The 27,499-nt window shown below is 37.5% G+C and overlaps 1 protein-coding gene across 3 annotated transcripts in view; it reads right to left on the minus strand.

Annotated features, from left to right (window-relative positions):
* The window catches only part of USP53 (ubiquitin specific peptidase 53), a 40,538-nt gene extending 15,607 nt beyond the window's left edge, over positions 1 to 24,931 (minus strand). The window contains exons 1-13 of one of the 3 annotated variants that reach the window (XM_074905158.1): positions 24,865 to 24,931; positions 14,819 to 15,515; positions 12,484 to 12,576; positions 8,353 to 8,487; positions 6,673 to 6,786; positions 6,508 to 6,590; positions 6,105 to 6,210; positions 5,159 to 5,305; positions 4,499 to 4,648; positions 3,820 to 3,991; positions 2,820 to 2,969; positions 1,544 to 1,687; positions 590 to 1,316 (exon numbers count right to left, since the gene is read on the minus strand). In XM_074905158.1, the coding sequence (XP_074761259.1) occupies positions 590 to 1,316; positions 1,544 to 1,687; positions 2,820 to 2,969; positions 3,820 to 3,991; positions 4,499 to 4,648; positions 5,159 to 5,305; positions 6,105 to 6,210; positions 6,508 to 6,590; positions 6,673 to 6,786; positions 8,353 to 8,487; positions 12,484 to 12,576; positions 14,819 to 14,962 (2,165 nt within the window). In that variant the 5' untranslated portion in view covers positions 14,963 to 15,515; positions 24,865 to 24,931. Of the gene's footprint in view, positions 1 to 589; positions 1,317 to 1,543; positions 1,688 to 2,819; positions 2,970 to 3,819; positions 3,992 to 4,498; positions 4,649 to 5,158; positions 5,306 to 6,104; positions 6,211 to 6,507; positions 6,591 to 6,672; positions 6,787 to 8,352; positions 8,488 to 12,483; positions 12,577 to 14,818; positions 15,516 to 24,471; positions 24,576 to 24,864 lie in introns of those variants that run through there. The other 2 variants (XM_074905159.1, XM_074905161.1) reach the window with 2 other exon arrangements.
* Positions 24,932 to 27,499: the final 2,568 nt, after the last annotated feature.

Raw genomic sequence — 27,499 nt, forward strand, 5'->3', positions numbered from 1 at the left:
TGGCCGGTTCTAGTGATTTTACACTTTTCAGAAAAGATTTCTTTCAAACAGGTCAACCGATTATAAGTGATCAATAGGTATCTGAGGTGTTCTAGAAAACTGAATTTCTGAACATTGACTAGTAACAGTATACAGATCCACCTCCTGCCGTTCCCATTGCCTTGTTAGGGGCCTGTCTGTACAACTGTTACAGATATGATTTATACAGACGCTTGTACTCCATTACACATGGCAAGTTACCCATAGTCTAAAAAACTTGTAACTAAAGAAGTGTAGCAATTATTTCAAATTAACACACCCTACCCCTCAGCAGGGCTTAGCAGTTCTGGCTCTGTGCCCTAGCTGGCTCAGTGCCTTCCAAGCAAAACTAGTGCTGCAGACTCAGAGCAAAGGTAAACTTAACACTTAATTGCCCACACCCTTATTTCTAGATGCATTGCTAGCTTTCTACATAACTGACCTCAAGTGTAAAAAGTTCTAAAGCATGTTTACTTGTGGGTTTTGGTTTTTTTTTTAAACAGCATATAAACATTAGAACTTATTTTTCTATAAGTATGATCTATGTGAGTTCTAAGAGTATTAGCATTACCTGCAGGAAGCACTTTCTTTAACATTCTTGACATCTGCTGGATTGATTCCTTCAATAACAGGTGAGTCTGGATTTGCAGAGCCATTACTGATGTGATCACTGCTTTCATATCCAGATTCTGTCCTCTGAATTTGCCAGTTATCACTGTGGATTTTTCTCTCTGTAAATACTCTGCTTTTTTCAGCATTCCCTTTCCCCTCTGAATCCAATGAACTTCGACTTCCTGTATCCTGTTTTGTTTCATCTTCATATATAGTCATTAAACCTTTCTGGATTTGGTTCTCTTTTGCCCAATGGTTAAAGCTTCGTTCCTTTTCATGCTTAGATTTACTGTTTGGATTTGCCTTGTGCTTTGGGCTATGCTGTTTTTTCTCAGTCTCACTGAAAATGCTGTCTACATTTAGTGTCTCTCGCATAGGTTTCCAACCTTTACTTCTGCTTCTGCTGCTACTTCCCTTGTCCCTGGAGTCTTGACTGGTGTCTGTATCATAGCCAGTGACACCATCAGTCCGGGTCCTGATCACTGGTTTCTCCCCAGCAGGAAAAGCTTCTGGTTTATTTGATCCAAGCCCCTGCACAGAAAGCTTTGCTTGGTGAGGTGTGTTGTCATGTTTATAGGAGCCTCTTCCCTGGCTGCTGTATATGCGCTGATCAGCACAGGGTCTGAGTCCATTTCCAACTGGAGGAGACCCCGACTTAACATTGCAACGATCTTCCCCAGTCAAATCTTGAAAGAAAAAGAAAAATGCTCCATTAAAGTTCTCATTAATATTTAATCGATATTGTTACAGTACTTACATTACTTACGCTATCTCCACAAATTCAGTACATATTTCAGAATATTGAAAACTCGAAAACCCTAATCTTAGTGTGATCTCTTAAAAGGATATAAAAATCTACGCAACTAGAAGCTATTTAACCCATATGACTCTGGTCATAATTTTTAAGATGTACCTCTTTGTCTCCCAGACTCTTTTCTTGGTCCTCTCTCTGCATCTTTTCGTAAAGACGAGAAGTTCTTCATATCAGCAGCTTTCTGAGCACACTCTCTGGATATGTCCTTTAGCCTGTCCTTTTGATCACTGTAACCTAACTTAGCTGCAAAAAATACTTTTGGTTAAAGATCATTACTAAAAAGTCATTATCAAAACACATGAACGTTTTTAATATTAGTACCACCTAAATGGACTAATGAATTACATGACACAGATTAAGAAAGTGAGATGTATAGTATAAATGTATAGGTATCTCCAAGGAGTACACTAAATGAAGCTCATGAAAGAAACCAAAGCAGCATTATGTTAAGCACATCTTACAAACACCTCTTACTTATTAAAATTGAATGCTCGAGTCATTTTCAAAGCATGTACTATTTACATCAGGTTTTATGAATTATACTGAAAAAATTAATCCAGGTTTAATCTTGTCTGAATGTGAAGGTTTACTTTTAATAAGTGGAATCGCTGTTTACAAAACCAAATCCTTCTATTTCTGAACAGGTTCAGACCATTTTGAGCCATCACTCCATCACAAAGAACTACCAAGCTGAGCATCCTCAGTTTTAAGAAGTCTAGAAATCCAACATTAAAGACAGAGGAGAAACACCTCAAGAGAAGGCAGCATCTCTCTCCCCAAGAAGCATGGGGACTTCAAAGCACTGGCACCAAGTAATGCAGAATTCACTGCCTCGCATGACTTCTTATAGCGTGATTTGCTTGTAAGTCTTATGTACAGGTAGAATGGATTTTTAAACAGATAAGACAACTTTTCTATGTTATTTGGAAAGAACAGTAAAGTCCATTAATATACAGGACTACAAATAATGCTCCACATCACAATACTGTTGGGGAACAGTGTTCCTCAAATAGCCAATGATCCACAGAGCCACACCATGTGCTCCAAAAGATCAAAAAGTTTCTAACATGCCTTTTAACTGACAATGTGATGGGAAGGCACAATGATGTTTGAGAAACGGATCAAAGCCTCAAGAGCCACTTTAGTGCAGGAATAATGAGGGGCAATAAAAAAAATTTTGCATTTACAGTTCTCCAAAAAAGTTAACATTCCATGGCAGATACTACTTAAACACTAGTTGTTATTCAAAGATTCAAGTCAATGATGGAATTCTTCCTTTAAAAATACTTTTAGGCGAGAGGTTAGTATACACCTGAAATGCATATTTGGTTTTTTTTCGGGGGTGGCAATGGGGGGGGGGGGGGGGAGTACATACCTGGGCCTCTACCACCACTAGCTTGAATATGGCTTCTACTGAACGCTGAATTATCTGGCTGAAGTTTTTTATTACTCCTTTGGTTAGTGGGGTCTCCAATTCCATTCTCTTTCACATGGTCTGATTTAGGAGCTGAATGCTTTTCAAATCCTATCAAATAACATATCTATCTTTAGAAATGAAAGGCTTCCTAATTTAAAGTTTCCAATATTCAAATTAAAAAATAAGAAAACTTTAAATGTTGATTATAAAATAAACAAAATTAAAATCTCACTACATTTCAATATGCTAGGCAATAAGGTTCTGTAATATTTTATATACTGCCATATTTATAGTGGTAGACTAGTGGAATAAGGCCCTCAATTTTTTTCTTCCCTGAAGCAGTCTACGTCCCATTGCTACTCATTATGTGAAGAGGAACATGCCAAATTCAACTGGCTTTTTATTTCATTTACTTGTACGCTATGTTTAACAAAATTTAAAAAAAAAAAACAACCCAGGACAGCAGTACAAACTACAAACCAAAAGAGTGGATTCTTACTTATTGAGGCATATGCTATATGAATCTTGGAGAAAAGAAGTTTCTAGCTCCAAGTGTGTGTATACATGTTCCAAATATATTTTGGTACTTGTATGAAGCTTTACTTAAAATATCTTTTTATAGCCTTTTAAAAGGTATTTTAAATGTACCAATACACACATAAGAACATCCATGTATACAAAGATATCATTTTCTTCTGAAATTACTGAAGTTATGTGTAAGCAGTTATGAACAACCTATAATAGAAGATTTTTTCCCCATTATCCATGAGTCTCAATTTGTATTCCCTGAGACACCAAACAGTGTTATTATTGAATATATACACTAATGTCCTTTTGAGACCCTTTAGATATTATAAAAGTATTTAAGAACAAAGCAGCTAATCCATTACCATCTCCTTTATAATCCACATTTCAGAAATATAGTTGATACTGTTATTAAAAAAAATATCTTAATTACCCAAGTCTTCCCCATTTCCTCCTGCTGCTTTGCATTGAGACCAGTGAATAATCTGCTTTGGAGCATCTTCTGGGGATACAGCTGTGCCATCTGGGTTAGCATAAAAGAGCAACAGTGGCTGAAAGTGACATCGAATGCACCTGGAGACCACATCTTTCCATTTTGTTCCGATCTAAGAAAAAACAAAAAAAACCAAAAACCCTAAAACTTTATCAACAACGTTGAACCCAATTGTGGAAAGAATAATGTATTAAGCAACAGATACTAAATGTCTAATTCCAAAGGTACATTAAGATTCAACATTTTGGCACATAAGCTTATATAAATTGCAGCGAAAAGCTAGAACCAGTATTTCATGGGCTAACAATCAGAACATCGATGCTATGAATACAGCTGCCAGTAATTAGGCTGTGTTTTCCATTAAAAGTAGTACAAATCAAACAGTAGATAAGTGTATTAGCATTCTGAAACATTTGGCATTTAGAAGGCAGAACTGTACAGTAGTGAGATCAATTCTAAAATTCATTTGTGAAAACTGATTTACAAACTAAAGTTTTATTAAAACAAAGACTTTTGTTTGTCTTGTTTCAAGTTTGGTGTCAGAAGAATATGTTCTAGAAAAGATCACTAAATTTGGTAGCACTAAAACCAGTATTTACTTCTTTTACATTATATTTACCTCTTTTACATTAGCATCATCAAACAGCACCCATCTGCAACTCTTGGTGTGAAAGGCAAAGGCACAATAATGTCGGCTTGTGTAGCAAATCATTCCCACAAGAAAGAGTTCACTATTTTTGGCATTTTCATCTGTAACTCTGTAAAACAGCTGTAAAAATGTTTAAATATTTAAAAATATGTATAAAACATTTAGCCTCAGTTTCCACACCTACTACTGTCATTTCACCAGGGAGCTGGTATTAAATATCCTGTTGCATTATACTATTTTTCATGAGTGTAATGATTTTTGTACTTATAGGTCTATTTGGACATTTATTTTTGCATAGTCGAAAGGGTAAAACAGTAATGTTATGGACTAACTCTTCAAACTGAACATGATATTCCTAGATTTTCAACTTGGAATTCACCTACATTCATCTTTGTACTTAGCCACAAGACCAACACTTCTGACAGGACTTGTCCTCTCACAGAAACTACATCAAGCAGCACATTATAAAGAATGGTAAAAGCAGATAAACTTTGAAGTTAAATTGTGCTTTTTTTGAAAACACACAGGTATATATATAATTTATGTTTTGTCTATATTTACATATAGACAAAAATACATGTAAAAGGAAATATTCTACAATAAGCAAATTGTAAGTTTTAGGTCAGATACCCCAGGAAGATAAAGCTGTGTTGCCAGATTCCGCATAACCTCTTCTGTCAGGTCAGAGTGTTCTGAATCCCAGACTAAACCAATTGTGACAATCTCAGGGCAATTCATAAGAACACGACGAATTTTTATTTTTTGACCACAGTTACTCTAGAAAAAGGAAGGAAAAAAAAAAGCCACTGTCACAGGAAGGAAAACAAAGATGTTTAAAAAATGGAAGTCCAAAGTTAAGTTACTAGACAAGAAACAGTGCAACAAAACAACTCTCCAACTTCTTCTAATTCTCAAATTTAATGATGGTGTTTGTTTCTAACAATTTAAGGATAAAATTCTTCATCATAAAAATACTCTGAAGACTATGGATAAACTTCTACATTCAGTCACCACCTTAAAACAGAAATCTCTGAAAACATCCAAGTCACCATCACAATTTCTCTTTTGTTCCCCCTCCATTTCATCATTTAGGCTTAAGGTCTCTTAGTTCTTGTGTACTTTTCTATGGTTCCTAAATTAACAGTATTTACACAGAACCATTTAAAGAAGAGAGGAATTAAGCAGAACAAGCTAAAAGAGACTATTTTTGTCAACAGAAACACGAAAGTATTCTAAGAGAAGACAATGCTGTCAGTCTACACAAACTAAAGCAGCTTCACTCAGAAAATACCCCTGGTTCCAACTAATCAAAACCACCTAGCTCTATGTTGAGCACGAACTGACAAATAAAACACAGACCTAGTAACTCAACTTTCTGAACAGGCCACTTGCACCTACACCACCATGTTGATCTATAACTGGTAAATGTACATTTAAGGGCCTTTTTACCCTAAGTTGGACAGCACTGAAGTGGCCACAAGTATTCCTGGTTTTAGGGGAATATTTTAGCCCAATTTAATATCCTAAAAAGTTCTCCCTTCTATCTTAAAGTAATGCAACATTTTTGTTTACTTACAGGACACTTTCTGTAGTCATCAGCAGTATTTGCTGCCTGCAGCAATTCTGCAAACATTTCTGGCTTGAGACGTTCATGCCTCTCCATCATTTTTTCTACTTCATTACTGTAAAAAATAAATGGAAACTGTGGATCTCCCTCTTTAAGAGTTAACATGTTTCAATCAACTCTCAATTAACTATATCTTATGACTAAAAATAAGATACAGCCATAAAGCCATAGCAAAACATACTTTTTGTTAAGCTCTCTCTGCATCCAAATGTTACTTTTGGCCAATATCTCAAAAACACGTTTTAACAAAGGAACACATATTCATTTTTAACACAGCATTCCCCTGGCATGCTTTGCTTATTACTGGAAGGGTACATATAGGAAAATAAGATACAAGAATAAAAGCTCTTACCACAGGGCTGTGGTAGAAATATAACGCACAAATTCCGTAAAAGGCAATGGGTCTGATGAGGCTCCACAACTGCGACATACACACTACAAAAATTAAGATACTTTTGTTTTTATTTACCCAGGACAGTGGAAACAAACTATTTTTTAAAGCAAGCAAAGGTCTGACCTGTTCGTACAGTGTCATAGCAAACTTCTGATGAGAAATACAGGATTTCGAAGTGCACATATCTGTTTCACTGTTTGGCACTAGGTGAAAATGAATCCTCTCAAGGATATTTTCCTAAATAGAAATAATAATGTAAAATATAAACCAAACTGATGAAGTCAGAATATATGAGCAACAATCACAGTTTATTATTGCAACTATTCCCCTTAGCTCCAAATAGTTCACACCTGCAAGTTTTATATGTAGTTAACTTTGTCCCTGTTCACACTGCAGTGGATTGGAATTCTCTTCAAAAAGTTTCCAAACATTAACAAAACAGTATTAGACAACAGTTACCCAACTGTTCTTCCAGATTTCATTTTCTTTTGAAAGAAGCGACTCTTCGAGAAAAATTTAAAAAGCCATTCTGACAGTAAGACATGATATTGTCACTGTATGCAATGACTGAAATTTTTTTGGATCAGGCCTCTGTCTCAGTTGCTCTTCACACTTTCATGTTCTTCTCTGCATATCAATATAATGATAATGATATTTAGCACATGAGCCAACACAAGTACCACTGACAGAAGAAGCATGGAAAAAGCTCATAAATAGCACATGCCTGATCCTATTCTAAGCCCCGCTTTTTAATCTTAAAAAAAGGAAAAATCAAAAAAAGTACTATGATTGTCATCAGTTTGGCCCCTGAATTAGCATGGCTATTTTTTCCTCTTTTGCCAAAAATACCAGAGGTAATAAGAACAACTGAACCAGACAGCTGATTACTTCAGGGGACCGAATATATTTTGATTCGATGGAGCACTAATGAGAGATTCTTCTTCATGACTGCAATCCATTAACCTGACTGCAAGATCTCAAACCGCCACTTTCAGGAGTTCTTCACTGGATTTTCCTACATATGTGAAAATGCATCTGGCAGGTAGGTATTTATTTGTGGATACTTCCAAAGGATGTCCAAAGCTGAAACTAATCAAAGAAGCAACCATATTTTCTGTACCTCAAATCTGTGTCTGAAGGTTAATACTGATTTTTTTTTTTTTCTACGGTGAACAATTTTCATTGTCTAACACTGAATTTCTCAGAAAGGCTCTTTACCAACGTTCTATGCGATCTTGAGTCATCTTTTACAGCCACAGTAATGGCTCATGTTTTTCAATGAGACACTTAGTAAAAGCAGAAATTGCAGCAAGAGTCAAGATCTTCAAGTATTCATTCACTCTTGGATAAGCAAATGGAAATCTCTTCTGCAGAAGACTTCAGTAATGAGCTGGATAGTTGTAACAGAACATATTTCAATAGCTGATGAGAGAATACTTGGAGGAACAGACTATATATTCAAATCCACATGAGTGTCTTCTCCCAAGAAGATAACCCTTCCCTCCATCCAAAAACTTTCAGGAGCGATCAAGAGTTCATCATCCTCACTGACCTCCTGTAGTAGTGATGTTTCACATATCCCCCTGCCTGAGCTAGAGTTAGAAAAGAAAGTATGAGCAAATGCACACATTACCAGACACATATTCCATGTGTCTGTTCCCCTAAACTGGCATAAAGAAGGTCAGTAGTATTATGTCACTTGTATCCCACCTGTGAGCCTGGAGCTACCAAAACAACAGTCCATCCAGCTTGGCATCTACAAAACTAACATAATTCTACTCAGTTATCACAAAGAATACTTACAAAGCATTCAGCTGCATCATCCATGAATCCAAGCTGGAAACGCTGTTCATCCTTAAAACTTTCTGCGAGGGCATGTCTCATATTATCTGATGGGAGTGCTTTTTCTCGACTGTGTTGAAATTGTGAAAATATTGCCTAGGAACAAACACGATTACTTAGCTTCATTAGCTACCTGACACTGTGGTTCTACACAAATACATCAGTTCTTATGCAGAATGCCTAAACAGCAACTATATATAATGTATAACCTATGCAACTTTAGAAACTACTGTTTTCTCTTGAAGTTACTTAGGTTCTATGTTCTGTTACTCATTCCATTACAAGGAGTTACGCTACCAAACTTAACTTTGACCCAACAGAAAAACAACATGGAAGTATATAAAAATGCAAGTGATTGACTTTAGCTTCCAGAAGCAACACAAGTCCTGGTCTGTAATTAAGTAGGTTTTTTTTTAAATTGGGCCACCAGAACAGCAGTTCACGCATACGTATCTCATCTTTACAGATGGTGTATATTTCTTAGAGCATAATGCAATACCAGTCAGGTTAATTTAACAGCCATCATTCATTAAATGATGTAATCTTTACATTACTACTTCAGACAGCAGTGTGTCTTTATTAAAATTATGGACATGCAAAAAAAATTTCCATAAATTAGATCAAATGCTGATAATCCTTGCTATTAAATCAGCTCTCTTCTGAACCAATACACAAAATACAGGAGGTCAGTTATGTGCAGTTCCAGACCATGAGAATAAATTGTACTTGGATTTTTTCTTCATTTCCCAGAAGAGATAGTTGGCTACTACTTTTCTTTTTGGCAGATACATGTATGCAGGTGACCTCACCATTTAGCAAGTAAGGGAGATTGATTTTGAAAGAACTTAAAGTTAAAAGGTATTAAAACAAATGAAAAAACATCTGCAGATATTAATGGGTGTTATTTGACTGTCAAGAATTCTAAGTCAAACATCAGAGAAAAATGAAGAAAATAAAAGACAAAACAAATCAAGACAAGCCATGTAAAATATAAACAAAGATATACGTTCTTCACATTGGCCTCCTGCAGTTAAAAAAAAAAATCTGCTGTCCAGAACACAAAGTTACAACAACTAAGCAAAGTTTCAGTGCTAACAGAAAGTAGCATTTTAATCATGATGCATTCTAAGGTTAAGGGTAAAATATTTAAACTTCCCTCTCATAACAAAAAGTATACACTACTGATAAAAATTACAGTCAATATGTCAATGTAAACATTCAAAATTAAGTATTACCAGATCTGTTAAAAACAAGTTAACTCTGCTTTGAAAATATTTAATCACTTCTTATTTTGGCTGCTAGGTTATTTCTAGTATGCAACAGAGCCTTACATGTCCAGCTAAAAAGAAGTACAGATAAGCAGTTATGCAGATCTGTATGCTCATTTTAGTGGCCTGCACAGTCAAAGTCCCACCCCAGTGTTATCCAAAGAAAAGAGCATATTTAACTCTCAGAACACCACCAAAATAAAAAGATAATGGATTGAACTAAATCCATTGAAGTAGACCAGAATTTATTGGCTATGCTTTTAGTTTATAGGAGAGGCTGATGTAGTTAAAATATTCTTCTTTACTGGTGAATAAGTAAGAAAGGTTAAAATAGCCCAAGACCACACATAAAAAAAACCCAACCCAAGTTACAAACAAGTTATTGAAATGCATCCTCACCCAGCATATACACTGCATGAAAATCAAAATGCCCCAGGTTCTGAACACAGAACAAACAGAATCACTCAAGCAGTATCTCTGAAAAGCCAAGATAGCAAGACCAGTAGTGTACATAATGACTGAGGACAGATACTTCCAAATGAGTTAACCACAATGTTTTTGAGTTCAGTACCTAGGCTACTGGCCACAGAGTTATAAAGATCACAACTACACTGTTAAAACAGTAGCTAAGTGCATTCTAACCAAACAGGAGTGATGCCACTTCTTATCAGTATTCTTGGGAACATTATCAAAATAAGAAGACCTAACAACAGTCCAGGCAATGCAAAATATTCAGGTACAGTAAGCCATTTAGATAAATCGCAGAAAAAGATTCATCAGGGGAGTAATCAATCCTTCAAGAACAGATACTTGAAGGAATAAAGAAAATTTCAAGTCCTAAATTACAGCAGCCTTATAAAGCAGCCAAAGATAGCATATTGCTTTGGAAGGGGACTTAAAGTGATGCAAAATCTATCTTATTTTGTACTGGAGTCCCAAAAATTATAGGGAGAGGATATTAAGGTATATCAAGTGGTATGTTTAGCTTGAAAAAAAGAAGCACCTGGTCTTCACAAGTGCACCATTAGAATAGAACAATTCATTACTTACAGGTTCAATTGCAACACACCACAAGCACTACCTTCTTCACGTTTCTGAGCATGTTGAAGCTGCTGCATTATTTTTTTGCTATGGTTTCAGCAATTTTAGTCATTAAGAATACATAGTCATAACACATACATTCCAGCAATTGTCACCCTTCAATCCCTCATCACTTCCTAAAGGCAGTTCCAATATAGCATTGAACAGGACTGTATATGACCAGAACTTCACATAAAATATGGGTCAAATCAAAAGGAAAAGGTTATCACATCAGATATGAACATGAATCCCTATACACACAAAACTGCAGGAAATGAAAGCTACCACCCCAAGAAGACACAAGATTTTGTCTGAAAACAAAGGTTCACCTGAGTTATGGTCTGAACTTTGTGTATTAGTAAGATCATGTGCCCGGCAAGCAGAAGAACATGATGTTCATCAAAACACTGGTGAAACCAGAAATACCAATAAGTTCTGTAGAGTCAAGAGCTTGTCAAAAGTCTGGAATAAAACCCTCAGGGAGTTAGTCTGAATATGTGTAGTCTCAACCTACTTCATCTTGTTGGCTTTAAATTAGCCACATTAACCAAAGAAATAAAGTGGCACCTTTTAGAAAAAAAAAAAACTATGTTTGGAAAAAGGGACACATTCAAAACCAGCAGTACTATACTGCAATCATAATAAACACTAAAAATAGCTGAAAAAACTACACGGTACATACATTATACACCTCCTGAAAGATTAAATAAATGTCACTGCAAACAGTTCTTACCTAAAACGCTTATTCAATAACAAGCTTTGGTTTGTGAAACTCTCTGAGAATAAACTCTAAAATACTTGGCTTATCCTTGTCTACAATTTAGGATCAAAAAACACTCCCTCAATGAACTACATTTTCAAATACCGTTGTCCCTTTCAGCTGCCTCCAGATGAGTGATTCCCAGTTCTCTATATCACTATATGTACTACCATATTTGACTATACATTCTACAGTCCTGTATTAGAATCCCAGAAGTGTCTTTATTATCAAATTGCAGTAAGAGTACAAAGTGTATACTAAAGACACCCCTGTATATTTTTTGATTGGAATTTTTATCCCAATGAAACAGAGATACCATGCTTACAGCTATTTCCCTAGTAACTGCAGGCAGCCAAATACCAGTACAGCAGAAACAGTAAGAACCTAACAGAATTTGACATTTGTTTACAGACTTCAGATGAGTTACAAATCTGTTTGAAGCGCAAGTTTTATGCACTAGTTAAGATATGCATATCTGATTTACCTTCAAATACTCAAAAGTTAGCAACTTCCATTAGTTTTCCAGTACCACTACTTGCCTTTCATTACTTGTAAACTGAACAATTAATTTCTGCACCATTACCATCAACTACCGAGTAAAAAAATAATCTTGAGACCTGATCAGACAGTAACATAAGCTACTGTAAAATAACTGTATTCAAACGCTACAAGAACAAAAGTATAGGTATGCAAATCAAGCAAAAATAATCTCAGAGTCTAGCTTGAAATTATCAAATTATACTGTCTTTTAATAAGTTTTATGTTTAAGTAGACTGTAAAATTTGTATACTGTAAAATTCTTTTAACACAAGAAAACAATTGTTACAAACAACTGTAACAGATGTCCTTAAATCTAAATTGGTTTTTTTATACACAAATAACTTTAAGTCACTCAGATATGTTTGAAAGGGATATAAATCAGTAAAAGATAGCCAAATTATTTTTCCCCTCATTTTGAAAGATGATTCTTCAAAAATTATTTACCTTTAAAGCACAAAATATGCACGCATCTCCCTGACACACATGTCCAGTTAAACCTCTTAAACTTCGCCGAAATATGTCAAGTTGCCATAATACCTATAAAAATAAAGTTTCACAGAGAATAAGTAATAAGTTCTGAAGGTTCTATGTTTAATACAGCAACATATAGTAGATTTTCTTTTTTTTTAACTTCACATAACATGTACAACTGGGGTAACAACATTGCTACAAGAATTACAGTCATTTTCCATTAGTTTGGTAAATTGTAGAGGTGGAAGTGGAAGGTTCGCATTCACCACTCAAAATTTATATCTCCTTTTTAACGTTTCTGAAACAATGGCAAACAATGTACTTTGTGAGGAAAGAAAGATGAACTCTCACGGACACAAGCAACAAGCAGAACTATGTACAAAGATTGTAATAGTCTTCTTATGGCTTTACATAAGAGGAAGGTGGCTATAGTGTTTACTTCATTTCTCTTTTTCATTCCCTCTCGCTCTGTGCTTTCTTCTTTCAAATAAAAATTAAAAAAAACACCCATCAAAAGAAAAATGGAAACATGGAAACTGAATTTCTAGGTAAAATGCAAGAATCATTTTGGATTAAGACTGTACTACATTCTTATGGTCTCTTACAAAAATGATTGCCCAAATACATCTAGTTTTCCATAGATTGAAATAATCCTGGTGCTTAATCAGGTATGTTTATACCTTTTATTTGTGCAACTACTCAGGTAGTGACAGCTTGACTACACTACACTGCTTTCAGTATCTAAGGTCTTAGGTACACAATCAATACATAATGTTGCTCATTAAAAAAAATAAAACACCCCAAAATGGAGTCAAGAAGCACAGTAACACAACAGCTGCAAATCCAGAAAACAAAATTCTGTAACTATAAAAGCTAAAATTAATTAGGATACATTTGAAAATGAATGTTCAAAACTCCATTCTGAGGGTTGAACAGAGGTTAAAAGAACAAAAAGAAAGGAACACATTCCTCCTTGTAAAAGGGCAGTCCCTAATCAGCCACTGTTTGATAAGCAGCAGTAGGTTGTGAAGTAGTAGGATTGTCTGAAACTATAACTAAAAATGACTTAGGGTTTAATTTTAGGGTACCCTACAGGAACATAGCAAAACTGCAAGAAAATATAGGTCATGATGTTTCCACTGAATGAAAAACAGCAAACTCATTCTACTAAATCTACTGTACATTCTTTTTAAACACATTTAGATACCATACACATACACAACACGTAGATGTATCTGCCATATCATTTAAATCCATACCCTTTTTAAGACTTACAGTGTTTTTTTAGAAAGTATGTGCATCTATTAAGCCCTCTAGCATTTCGGCAAATAATTCCGTACAATTTGAAAATGATCAGATCCAAAATCTAGGCATTACAAAAACTATATTGTTCTGATCTTCATTTGCACAGCCTAGAAATTCACTGTGGTTGATAATTACTAGACTTAAAAAGACTATAGTATAAACTAATCTGTGTCTGCAAGTCAGAACACCAGAAAATGTGAAAAGGCTAAGTACTGCTCTGTCACAGAATGAAGTAGAACCTCATTTACCCTGTAATAAGTAGGCTTGTAAAAGCTCAATTTTTTTATCATGCTAATGTCACTGCACTACTAAACGACACTCGAGAGATCTGAAGAGCCAACATTTTTTCAATTATAGCTTATGTAAAAACTGAACAGTGTTTAGGTAAACACATGCAGGAATTTGGTCGGTAATATGCATGCATATGAACAGTAAAAAGAAATCCAAGTGATATTTCTTTGGTATCAAGTACATCTCATACTCTAATTCCACAAATCTTTCCTAAGATTAGAATCAAAGCTTTCAACTATATGTGCATCTTCTGACACGCCCCAGTACCACAGACTCAAGTGCTAATCCTGAGAAAATGGTTATTTCTCAAATTTTTGTATTTGAGATTTTGCCAAGTAATAAAACTGCCATGTTTGACAGAAACATTAGTTTCAAAATTCAAACAGCAAGTTTTAGAGTTATGAATCATAAGTTTCCAAATATAAAAAGAATTTTTTCTTATATTCTTAATGTATGCAAAGTAACATGCTGTCATTTTTTGCAAAATTAAATATTTAATACTCTCAATTCAGACATGCTGTTGTCTTTAAAACATTAAGAAGTTTAACTGAGAACTCAATTTAACACCATTATTTTTCTGTGGAATTCACATACTGCAATACAAATGGTAAAAACAGCATTGCCAAGAGAACACATTCCCTACTATGACCATCTAAGCTGCTACATAACCAGAACAGTTTAAAAAAAAAAAAAAAAACAAGTTTTTTCTTACCTGAACAGCACTATTAAGAAAGCAGCTGTTTTGTCCTGGCTCATTTAATAAGCCTTTTGTAGGGGCCAGGGACAGTATACTTCCAGGCTGATAAACTTTTCCAAGGTTACCCCCAGGTTTTCTCAAGAATTTCACCCATGCCATTATTTTTTTAGACTGTAATTGCAATATTTACACTTAAATATTTAAGGATATGATGGGTGCAAGGCAAAGAAGGTCCTAAGAGAACTGCTCTAAAAGTCACGGCATTCCATTCAACACTGTGCGATGGTAACCATTCATGGGTTTAAGTCCATTTCCCACAAGCAGCTGTCAGCCATCTATCAGGATCAGTCTCTCTCAGTAAAAATACAGCTATACAGAGTGTTTAACTCACAGACTTTAAAAAGAAAATAAGGTGTCCAGTTAAGGTTAAAACATGTTAAAAGTTATTAGAAGTTCTTATTAAGCAAGTTCCACAGTAAGTGACTTGTCCTTCCAGGGATATCAAAGTATTACTATAAATCATCAGCTGTATTATACTGCAAGTTTATATATATATATATATATATATATCACAAAAATGGAAGGTTCTTGACAGGTGTTATACTCCTGTTCTCTCATTTCGTTCCATCTTCTTTTTACTTTTAACTGTGACCCACAAAATATATTCCAGTTTAGAAGACGCCATGTTTATTTCATTCTCTTTGCAGTGAATCTGAAATAGGAAAAAAAAAACAAAAACAGAAAATAAAAAAATAGAATTTTCCAAAATGGTAAAAACCTAAATCAGAAAAGAGATCGTGGCCAAAACAACCTCTTAATCTAAAGGCAGATACAACAATCAGGGAAGAGGAAGAGAAACAATTGCCACCTAACAGTTCTTAACAGAAAAATTCTTTTCTAATTTATTATACACCTCTAAAGATCATGATAAAATTACCGTAAACAATACACAACAGCTTATAAAATGACCATATAACACCTGAGTTATTCTAACTTTGAATCTTGAAGTCTAATAAAAAGATTATCAAGAAGTATTTTTATTCAACACTTGAAAATCTAAGGTGGTTTTGATTTCAATATCCTAGCAAATCACAGGAACAGATACGTATTTCTATGTCTTTAAGATTACTAAAATGTTATAGATGGATTCTCAGCTAGTACTCAGCATTCAAAAATTTGTACTACTTAGTAAATACAACATAAATACATCGTTAAGCTAGTTGCATTCTTAAAGCATCCAGAAAAACACAGCTAATAACAGAGCAAGAACATTCTGGTAACAGCCCCAATAACTGATTCCAAGATTTTCAAATTCCAACAATAAGAGTTGTTTCCTTCATTGTTGAAGGTACATATTTAAGGTTAAATGACTCACCATCCAGAACACTGCCACAGGCACATGTAAAGCCCATGCAGTGATCATCTCACAACAATAGATTATTCAATCAGTTTGGCATTACTACATCATCCACATTAACATTTGAAGTAATGGCACATAATAGAATAAGCTTAAATAAACCAAAGCAATTAAGACTGCATATTTGGGAGAAAAAAAAAAAAAACAAGCAAACAAACAAACACCAAAAAAACAAACAACAGGTGAAATTTGGGCCACACATTACAACCAAGATATTCACCTTCGATTTTACAAGCATGTGAGATACTAAAGTCATATCAGCGTACTTCAAAGCTTACAGCCTTCTCACTACAGTTTTCTTCCACTGTGAAAGCCTTTCAAGACTGGTGAGCAGCATTAAAAAACACAAATTTTGTAGCTGGAATACTGTATAAATTGGAAGAAAATTTTCCCCAGCTCAGAACAACCAACACCACATTCATGTCAAACAGTACTACACCTCTTAAATATTGTACATCAGGGATACCACAGAAACAAATCACATGACTTTCAAAAATACCTGTGGACAGTCTTGCACCCCTAAATCCATTCCCCTTTATTTAAAAGAAACATTGGTACTTGCTTTTATTATCCAAAAAATCAATAACTGGAACCTAACCAAAAGTCCCTGTTGCCCCATGCATAATTAGATGGGTATTGTTTGTTTACTGATGTTACTGTATCTCACCCGTAAGTAATTTGATTTATTAATACTGGAAATTGTGTGATTTGTGACAGCACTGATCAAGGAATCTCAAATCTAACCAGAAGCTGACCTTGACAGAATATAGTAAGGTAATTTTGTTTTCTTTATGTTCACTTCAATAAATCCAAAAAGGTAAATAAGTTGTAGTGAGTAATAGGAAATGTGTATCAGTTTAATATCTTATTAGAACCTTAAATTAATTAAAAGAAATATGTGACTTTTATGTGTGAAAAAAAAAAAAAAAGTGCTTCACAACATAAGAACTATTCTTCTACAAAGGACCAAACTCTACAAAAACTGGGACCAAGGTGATGGCAAAAGTAAAATAAAGATTAACACAGAAAAAGATTTAAGATTCTCTGAAGTCAGGTATGCAGAAGTGATAAGTTCTGTACATGGCAATTAAAGGAAAGAAAGTATTTTTAACAAGTCTATTCATTAGAAAGTTTTAGTACAGTGTATAAATAGAAAATAATGAATCACTACAATAAAGATTAATATAGAAGGGTCAAGGAAAAATCTAATATATATATCAGATATACATAATATGTATATAATCAGATACATATATATGCACCCATATACAAAAATACATATACATATGTATTCAAGAAGCCAGTATCACACATGAAAAATGCTTATTAATATGAAGCATCATTTGGTCCAAAGTCTCTGTTTATCACAGGGAACCATAACTTTTAAAAATAACATTATAATTATTATTTAAAACCATTTAAAAAAAAAAAGAAGATTCTTACATTAAACTCTTTGAACCATCAAACACCTTCTAATTTCTGATTTTACATTTCTAAATCCATCATTAAAAAATGACCTAATACTTTTTTGTCACAAAGGCAGCTTGCTCCTTGACATACCAGAGAAACTTCTTGAGCACACATTTTCCTGGCAATACAGAGTTCTTAATTCCACTTTATATAATTTCCCATATGGAGAATTACGTATGGTTTTCTCCACCCTCCTGCTGCTGTCCCAGAAGACAAAACTGATGTCAAGATGAACAATTTTTAGTAATCAGCAATATCAAACTGTACGCACAGAAGGGGAAAAAACAGGAAAGAGGCTAGACTGGGAACAGCACAGGTGGTGTATGGTGGCCATAAAGGTGCAAAGTGCGTCTGCACTCTCCAAGGCACACTGGAGGCCTCCCTCATTGTGGAGGGAGGAGACAGGAGCAACAGGATCAATAGAGTTCTGATCCAGAAACTCCAGACTTGCCATCAGGGTCTCCCTAGCCTAAAATAAATTCCCTACTGAATACACTACACCTCTCATCTCCAAAACTACTCATACAGTGGTACCCCACCAACAGGGGCCATTCAGCTAGCCTGCTCCCTGCTGTCTGCATTAAACTGTAAAGATTTCTCAGCATTTAGCTGCCAAAATAATGGAAGGAAATAGGTGGAAAGTAAGGCAGACTATGCTAATGATAAAACATAGAAGTTACTGGAAAGATGTGTTTCTGGTATCTAAACTTCCATTTGGAAACAGATTTCACATATTCAACTGTGAGGTTGGACTACAGTAGATTATTTAAAGAAATCCAAGGATAGACATGAGTGGCAGAATTCATCTCCAGCCAAAGAAACAGAAAAGTTATCTTCTCATCTGAAGTGTAATGATAGACCCAAAGCCATGTTAAATTTGGGAAACATTTGTGTTCTTTAAATTTTTCTTTAAATGCAAAAGAAAGATAGCTACTACAAACACATCTGTGAAACTGACCCCTAACGCCAACATACAAAAATTAGAAAACATTCAGAAAAATTTTCCCTCTGTAGTTCTCATTTTCAGCCTTGGGACGGATTTATATTAAGTCACAAATGTAGATGAGATTCCATCAACTTATATTTCTTTCTTATCATACTTTCAAGCACAATTTCCCTGTGTTCCTGAACAACAGATTTATGCATGAATATGGGGGGAAGAACCTCTGAATCTACCTAGTCTGTATTTTAACTGCTAATACACACACATGCTGTTTTGATACGAGTTCTTCCAGAGCAATTTAAGACAAGGAGCATTCATTCACTAAGAACACCTAGAAAGCCATTTTGTCTTGCATTTCAGTGATGCCCTAGAACAAACATCCCATCCACTAAGCATTTAGCTGTCGGGCTGGGTTTCAAAAAACTTATGATTACTCATTGCCAAGAACTTAAAGAAAAAATGGTTCTGGATTACTCTGTGCTACTGTCACATTACATTAAGATGCTTGCTGTTTAATTTCACATCCACAAAATTGTGGATACAAACAATTTCAACTATCACACCAGGTAAGTGCACACAATCTTATTCTAATAAATTGCAGAATATATTCATTGTACCGTTGTCATGTGGGACAGATAGCCATTTTCCAAAACACTGTCACATTATATTCATATGGCCTCTATTAACCACCCACCTTCCCCTGAAAATTATTATACTTTTTCCTAAAAAATTAAATACAACACTAGAAGGATCAGAAGTGATTACTTTAAAGTTATTTTGATGCAACCTTCTGAAATTACTCTTTCTATAAATGCATTCTTTAAACACTCTTTGTCAAACTAAACCAAATCCCCCAGCAGTTCAAACGTGTCAAATATTTAAGAAAGGTATTCCATTTTAAAGATCTCTCTATACTTCTACTGATCAACTAGAATTTTGCACAAATGGAAACTCTAGTCCCTTTGGTTTTATCTACTACTCTTTCTCCCCCAAAACAGTCACCATCAACCCAAGGAATAGTTGCTGTGAAATAATACTATCTTGACACACAATTCTTTGGCCAATGTGATTAGTAAGTCCCACTACCACCCTGTGTCAAATACTGTGGTGCATAGCTTCTTACTCACTACTAAAAGGGGCACTGTAGACAAGCCTTCCGATGATTCGTATGCAATGGCATTAACTTGTCACCCATTTATCACCACAGCATCTCCCTAAGGAAAGTTTATAGTAGGATCTTGGCTTGAAATTTACGTTGTACAAATATCTCAAAGTTTGGTTTCATTTAAAAAAAAAAAAAAAAAAAAGAAAAGCCAAGCTCAGAGAAAGCTGTTGTGGAAGACACTCATGAGGACATATGCTCTTTTGTTACAGAAAACTTTTCTGGATTTGGACAAAAGTACTACTCCTCTGCCGACAAACCTACCCTCACCGTAGATTATTCCACAGACCAGAGAAGTGATGCTGCTGAACAGTCTTGGTTCCTTCCACCTCCCATAATATTTGGTTAAGCTTTTAGATGACTGGGACTCAGACCACTGACTTCCTTAACCTAAATGCAATACTCTGTAGGACTATAATTAGGAACTGAAGACTGTTCTTACATGTCTGTGGTAAGCCAGTGTTGCCAAGAGCACTGTACCATTTATTAGCCACTGGGGTTTACCAGTTCTTTGTAAGTTCTTGGCTTGAGAAAGTGTGGGTGACCGAGGATAGATCGTAAGTCATTGAACCATACAGTCTTCAATAGGTGCAATCTTTCAGCAAAACAGTTATTCCCCATCGTGTTATTGACATGCTACACAAGATTTTTAGCAACTGAGAGTTAAAGAAATATTCTTGCCCTTCAGACTAAAGGGATCAGTTTTGGATGACTGTTCTCAACCAAAGATAAGAAACAAAGGCTACGAACTCTCAAACCAACATCTATTTATCAGCCTAAATTCTACCACCTTGCCTAATTTCAGTCACTGCTCTTCAGCCATCAAGCACCTGGCTACCCTTAGCTGGTGCAGCCTTACAGGACAAAAATATATGCCTGTCACAAATTTCTGGCACTTGCCTTTATAGCTTCCAGAACAACAAATACACTAATCAGCAAAAATGCATGTTATCACCTGTTTTGTTGGTATACCCTATCACATAAGTAACTGCAGCTGGTGCAGTCTTTTCAATGTAAGAAGTAACATCACTTATTAGTTCAGAAATCAGTGCAGTTGCTATTTCACCTCCACAAATCACCTTCTACGAGCACATTTGGGTTTAGGCATCTTTGATATCCATTTAGATAAAACTGATGAGATAAACAGTTGGTTCTGTGAATACTGGAACTAGCAATGCCTGGCTCCTGATAGCTTTATGTCTCACAGCTGACTTCTCACAGTCTTTTCACTAGTTGGAGCATATGCCAACTCTGCTCCTTACATCTTCTTACAAGGTCTCTCAGTCAGCTGCCTGCTTTCATGCACTTTGTAAGTACATAACCATTTTTAAGACTTCTACCCCTTCTGTCAAATTGTGTGGAAACCTGCCAATAGGTTCAAAAGTTGTTGACTGTGTGCATCTCAAATTTGGCTGAAGAATTGTTATTTACATCTTCTCAGTTTCATTTTGCAACTACTTTCAGGGTGTTACAGAAATGACTAATGGCAAACCCTTCTCATGCCCAACACAAAGGTTACTTTTAAGCAACATAGCTTTTTGCTTCTGCTGGCAGTTCACGCCACTGTGCTGAGCCTGGCAACCGACTCGATGGCCTGACAATTCTGGTAAATCAATTTCTAAACTGAGATATGTAATAACTTAGGAATTTAGATACGAGACAACAAAAATTTGGAAGGGTGATTAAATGTATTGCAAGGGAATAAACTTATGATGGGAAACTACTAGAGTTTTCTGCAGTGAGCCAACAATATTTGGACTGTGGTTGCTTTTTCCTCCTCAACAGAATGAAATACATCAAAAATTCAACAACTTGCAACTGTGAGAATCTGAGTGTTTTCCACGGCTCAGGAACTTGTCGCTTAAAATTGCCAATTTTTGTCAACAGAACAAAAATATGATTTGTACTGTGACAATATTGGAGGTTGAAATTATTTTTCCCCACATCTGAAAAAAACCAAACCCAAACAACAGTCAAGTTGCTTTAAAAGTACAGAAAGAGACTGAAATTCAAACCAAATAAACTCTTACATCCACCTCAGTGGGGCTGACTCAATTTTTTTGGTCCCTGCACAAACCCTGTCCCCTTCCACCTTTACCAGTATTGTCTATGTCAACATCTCATTTGCTTGTAAGATACACCTAACTTTTAGTAGTCACCAGGTCTTTGTCTTTGAAAGTTGCACTATTCACTTTAAAGCTGTCAAAGTATGTTTAGAAGAATACAAATTATCACTGTTTGAAACAGAGGAAAAAAACCCCTTCATTAATAGCACTTACTTGCAACACACATAACATGATACAAGAACAACACTATAAAACAACACACACACACAAAAAAAAAAATCACATTCCCAGGAGTGACGATAAGTCTTGATTTTGTGGGTCATCTGCCAGTATACCAGTCAGTGGTATTGATCTGACACATTCTTTCTGCCCTCAGTCACTGACCCCAGAAGTCCCCAAGAGACAAAAAGGGTCTTTGATATTTATCTCTTCTACAAATTCTTCCAACCAATTTCTGAGGACTTTAAACCAAGTCTTTTTCTATTTTAAAGACCTCTATTGTCTCTTCTCCAGCCCTTATCCATTTAGCTGTCTCTCATATGCCAAACCACTGCTCCTGCACATCATACTTCTCTGTATCCTTTCAACATGGGAGAACCAGAAGTGTAGGTGCTATCCCAGATGGCTTTCGTATAAGTGTACAATTTTTTTCTTTAACCTGTTCCAATAAAAACTTTCCTGTTTGCATCAAAACCAAAACAACAGGTTCACAGCTCACCATCTCTGGGCTGTTACAACTAGAAACCAACTTTAGAAATAGCTACAATGGGAACTGAGAATAAAGGTCTTAAGGAATACAAATTCTGAACCGATTACATCAGCCAGCATTTACAGTGAACTGTCACACAGAAACTACAGAGAAGAGCACTTTTGTTTCTTCATCTTGTTATTCCTTTTAGAAAGTACTTTGTCCAAAGATTACCATGTACTCTTTCTTGAGCCTTGAAAAGATAGAAGGTATCTTTACAACCATAATTCTCACACTCACCTTTTTATCCCAGATTAATTGACTGTCCAAACTGTAACCTTGTCTTTCAGTTTCCTGTGTAGGTATTTGATCATTAACAAAAGTGCAAAACACCAAGTTCTGTTTCTTCACAAAAAGCTCTCCCGTTTCTTAAGTAACCCAGAAAAACTACATAACAGAGTTATAGCTAACGGTAACATGAGCATCACCTTTTAAGACCACCCATATTTTAATAGGCTTGACAAGAAAAGAGTGTTATGAACCATTACACTTCATGTATTTCTTCACAAACAAATCTGTAGAAACCTATCTACAAATATTACACTCAGCCCACACATCTAAAATCACAGTCCATCTCCCTGTTACAGCCTCAACCCATTGCCATTTAACCTGGCCCCAAACAACTTCAACTTGTTTCTCCTTAATCCACAGCACATTTTTGAAGAACTCTAAACGGGTTTCATTTCCACTGCTATGTCCCTCAAGCAACTAAACCGTTTTACTCTATCAAGAGGTAATAACCAAAGAAAAGTGACAAAGTGTTGCTACCAAGATCTTGGAAAACAATATAACTTAAACACATGATCCTTAAGTCCTATGGGTCTCATACCCAAACAACTCTATCAGTAGTGTACATCATGCACTGTACGACTGAAAAAGATTCTGCAATATCAAGTTTTGATATCAAAGTCAAGTGCATATTTTAGGTGTTTTTATTGTCAACATCCCACTGGTCCAGGATAGTAACTTTTTACACAAGTAATTTGATGTTTAAAAAGCCCACCCAGTAAATACATCTTACTTTGCAAAAGTTTGTTAGGGGAAGAAAGGATTACATATCAGTTGATGAGGCTAATTTATATTCAGACTATAACATGAGCTCTCACTATTTTGATACCTAAAATCACCCTTCCATTTTACAAGAACAGAACAGTTAATAATAAAGTCAGTCAAGGCAACTTCTATTGCCTCGAGGGGGAAGGGGATACTGTATCATCAATCAGGTGATTCAGTACTATTCACGCGATTAAGTTTTTGCTCTTAAAATAATCGCAGTAGCTTCAAAGTGAAGCAAGAGGGGATGTTTTTGTTTCGCATGTGCAGAATAAAGCATTAAGATATGTAAAGCTCACACTTATTTTGAGAAGGGAAAAATACACGTCAAGAGAACATGACACATCTCCTCTGAAAAGCTGATTTTAAAATATTTGCATGGAAAATCAAAGTAAGGGATAAACTTAAACTCAGACCAGCTGCTAAGCAGACAATTTGCATGCATCTACTTACGTGCCTCTGAAGCTCTATTTGAACGAATGCAGCAAATAAGACAGACTCTAAATACTGTAAACTGATTAAATTTCAAACAGCTCCATGCTACCTGTACTGGCATTTCCTGTTCGACGCAGTCTTTGAAAACACTCCAGAAAAACTCGCTGATGGGCATGTGACTACCACGTTAAACATTAACTTTACGTTCTGGCTCTTAGGGAGCCAACATAATCGCTCGCTCCGTCTGCACAGGGAAGCCGTGCCCCCTGCACGACCAGCCTGCCCCTCCGCTCACACAGCGCAGCGCCAGCGGGTTTCGTCCCTCACCCGCGCCGTCCTCGGGAGGGACTGAACCCTGGCAGCGCGTTACCCACCTCCACGCCGGCCCGCTCCGCGGGTGGGCGCCGCTCCCCCGGACAGGGGCCGGGGACGCCTGGGGTCGGGCCGGCCGCTCACCGGCTCAGCGCCGCGCCCTGAGGAGACGACGGCAACCACCGCCCCAGCGGCCGAGCGGCCGGCGGCCGCACACAGCCCCCCCTCCACCCCCGGACGCGCCGGCAGCAGGTGAACGGCCCCGCGGCGGCGGATCCCGACGCTCGGGCGGCAGCGGCCCGTCCGGCGGGGGAGCAGAGGCGGACCCCGCTCCCCCCTCCCCAGCTCAGGACCACGGCTGGGCTGCCTCCTCCGCCGCCACACCGGGAGCGGGGCCTCGCCTCCCGCCTCCCGCCCCGCCGGAGACACGACCCCGCCAGGCACCCCCGACTCACCTCCCGTCTCCCACACGCAGCTCCTCTCTCGCCCCCTCCCGGCGGCGACTCCAGGCGCGGCCCCGCCCTCACAGCAACTTTTGCTCCCCTCCTCCCTCCTCCTCCGCCGCCGCCGCCGCTCCCCGAGTCCGGCGCTCCGGGGCGGCGCGCGCGCGCCGGCCACTCCGGGTCGGGAGGCGGGGGCGGCCTCGCGCGCGCTCCTCCCTCCCCCGCCCCGCCCCGCCCCGCGCCTGCGCACGGAGGCGGCCAGGGAGCGCAGGCGAAGGCCCGGCGGCTCATGCCGCCCCGGCGGTAGCCCGGATCTTGCCGAGCGTGCTCGGCGCCGGGAATGGAGGCAGGGGTGTGCTGAGGGAGGAGGCGCTGAGGGCGGGGGCAGCCGGAACGGGGGGAAGCGCTTGGAGGAGCGGGGCCACTGATAGTGCTGCCGCCTCCCGCTCGGGCCGGACAAAGCCCGGTAGGTGGGCGCGGCAGTACCCGTCGGCGTGCGGTGAGCGCTGCGCATGCGCAGTGGGTGGCGCCGTGGGCGGGAAGCCTCCCCCTCAGCGGCCGGCGCTTGAGGGCTCGCGGGCGTCCCTGCGCCTCCGCCGGCGGGACGGGCGGGGCCGGGGCTCCCCGTGTCTTGCTGAAGGCAGAGGGCTGGGGCAGCCGTGGCAAGGTAAGGGGCTGCCGCAACTCCCTCCTCCCTCCCCGTTTTACCATTGGTTGAGGGCGCGGTTGTCCTAAAGTGTAAAAAGCCGCAGTAGCTGCACCTCAGGTAACCGGGAGCAGCGCTCAAAGTCGTCCAGTTGCAGCCCGGGAAGACTTGGAGCTACTCCAAACCACTGGGGTTTTGGGTTGATAACTCGTTAAAATCAACGAAGCAGCGGCCGCTTTTCCAGCAATTGTTTCCCAGTGCTCGTTTCAGGATATCTGTCGATGCACGTTTGCTTTACTTAAAATGCCCATAAAACAGCACAGGCACGCAGGCGGCTGGTGGAGCAAAGGCAGCTTCTGTGCCAAACCTCGAACAAATACATATATCTCGAAGTTGCATTACATTAGAGTTCCATGTTGCCCAGGAGGTTTCTACATTATATATCACCTGGCCAAGGGTTATTGCCCCAAAGTCGTGTTCCCTATGATTTTTATCTGGTCTATTATTTCGGCGAGGGAGGGGTGTTTCCTTTTGTTATTTGCAAAAGGAATTACGTGTTGATGAAGACTTAACATTTCTAGTTGCTTGAGTGCCTTCTATGTTTTGCTGTTATTATCTACCTGGATAAACATGTAGATTTCATGAACACATTTCATTCCTCGATTAGTAATGATATTTTAAGTGACCCAACGTCAGTCAGCGCAAGCTGCTGAATACAACTTTTTTGTATTCTCTCTCTTCCAGTTGCCCTTTTTACGGTCGTTCAGGATTGGAAAAGTGCTTATGTGTAAAAAAGCATGTTCATTTTTTCTACAGCACCTTCTGCAATAGTAAATTAAATAATTTCCCTGTGAAGTTCCCTTCAAGCATCTCTCTTGGGTCATCCAAAGTGCAGTAACATTTCACTCCAGAACTGTGTGGAAAACAAGGCACTGCATCAAATTACTTTCCTGCAAGATTTAAATATGACACTTTTGTTGTTCTTGTATTCATTTTAATTACAAATTCAGTATATTTTGGTCAGATTATTTTTGGTAGTGTTTCTTCCATTATATTGCTAGTGTAAGAAGCCCACTGGCAAAAGCAATTTTCTCAGTTTCACTCCAACATTTTTCAAGTGGCCAATTTTTTACTTAAAAATCAAAAATTCTTTGGGGAGATTTTCATTAAATTTTCCAGGCTTTTGTTACATGGCCACACTTTTCAGTGATTTGGATAGTCGTAGTCACAAGCTGAAATTACTTAGTTCAGTATTTGTAGAAAGTGTGTTTTCTTGAGACTTTCAGACATTATGGCCAGTAATTGACCAGTATATATTTTTTAATTTTTTAACAGATACCATATTTGTTTGCCTCTCATTTTCTGAAAAGCTTCTTAGATTTTGTGATTGTTGAAGGGAATTGAATATCTGATTCTCTCATTGTCCTAAGATTCATAGAGTATGTTGGCACAGTGAGCATTCTTAGGTTTTTTGTGTAATTCTTTCCTAGCTCTTGATAGCTATTTGAATTTCTAGTTCTCACTAGAAATTTTAAGATAAAAACATGTTAAAAGTCGGTATGTTGACAGTACCATTAAAAATTCAGTTTTGTATTAGTGCATCTTGTATATTTATAAAAAACATTCTGCTTACCATTTTGGTTAGTATCAGTTTAGTCCTTGATCCCTGCATTACTTCTTTGCAAAGCAAGTCCAGCAAAGGCATCTGTGAATCCCAAAGCAGGATTATGACCTCATTCTGATTATGACCTCGTTTTGATATTTTTGCTTCTCCGTGGACTCTGCTTTCTTGTTTGCCTCTGACATTTCCTCAGCACAGATTTGTTTTTCACTGCTAATCTTTTAGAAGTCCCTTAGGATTTACATCAGTTTCTTCTATTTTTTTCTCAGAGTAAGTGTAGTCTGTGAGCTTTAATTATGGCATATTTTAAGATTCTCTACCAGTGAATCTTAATAAAGTCTTCCACACAGTTCAGACAGAGAATGACACAGGTGCGGCAC

Source organism: Athene noctua, chromosome 4 (assembly GCF_965140245.1).
Source record: "Athene noctua chromosome 4, bAthNoc1.hap1.1, whole genome shotgun sequence".
Lineage (NCBI taxonomy): Eukaryota > Metazoa > Chordata > Aves > Strigiformes > Strigidae > Athene > Athene noctua.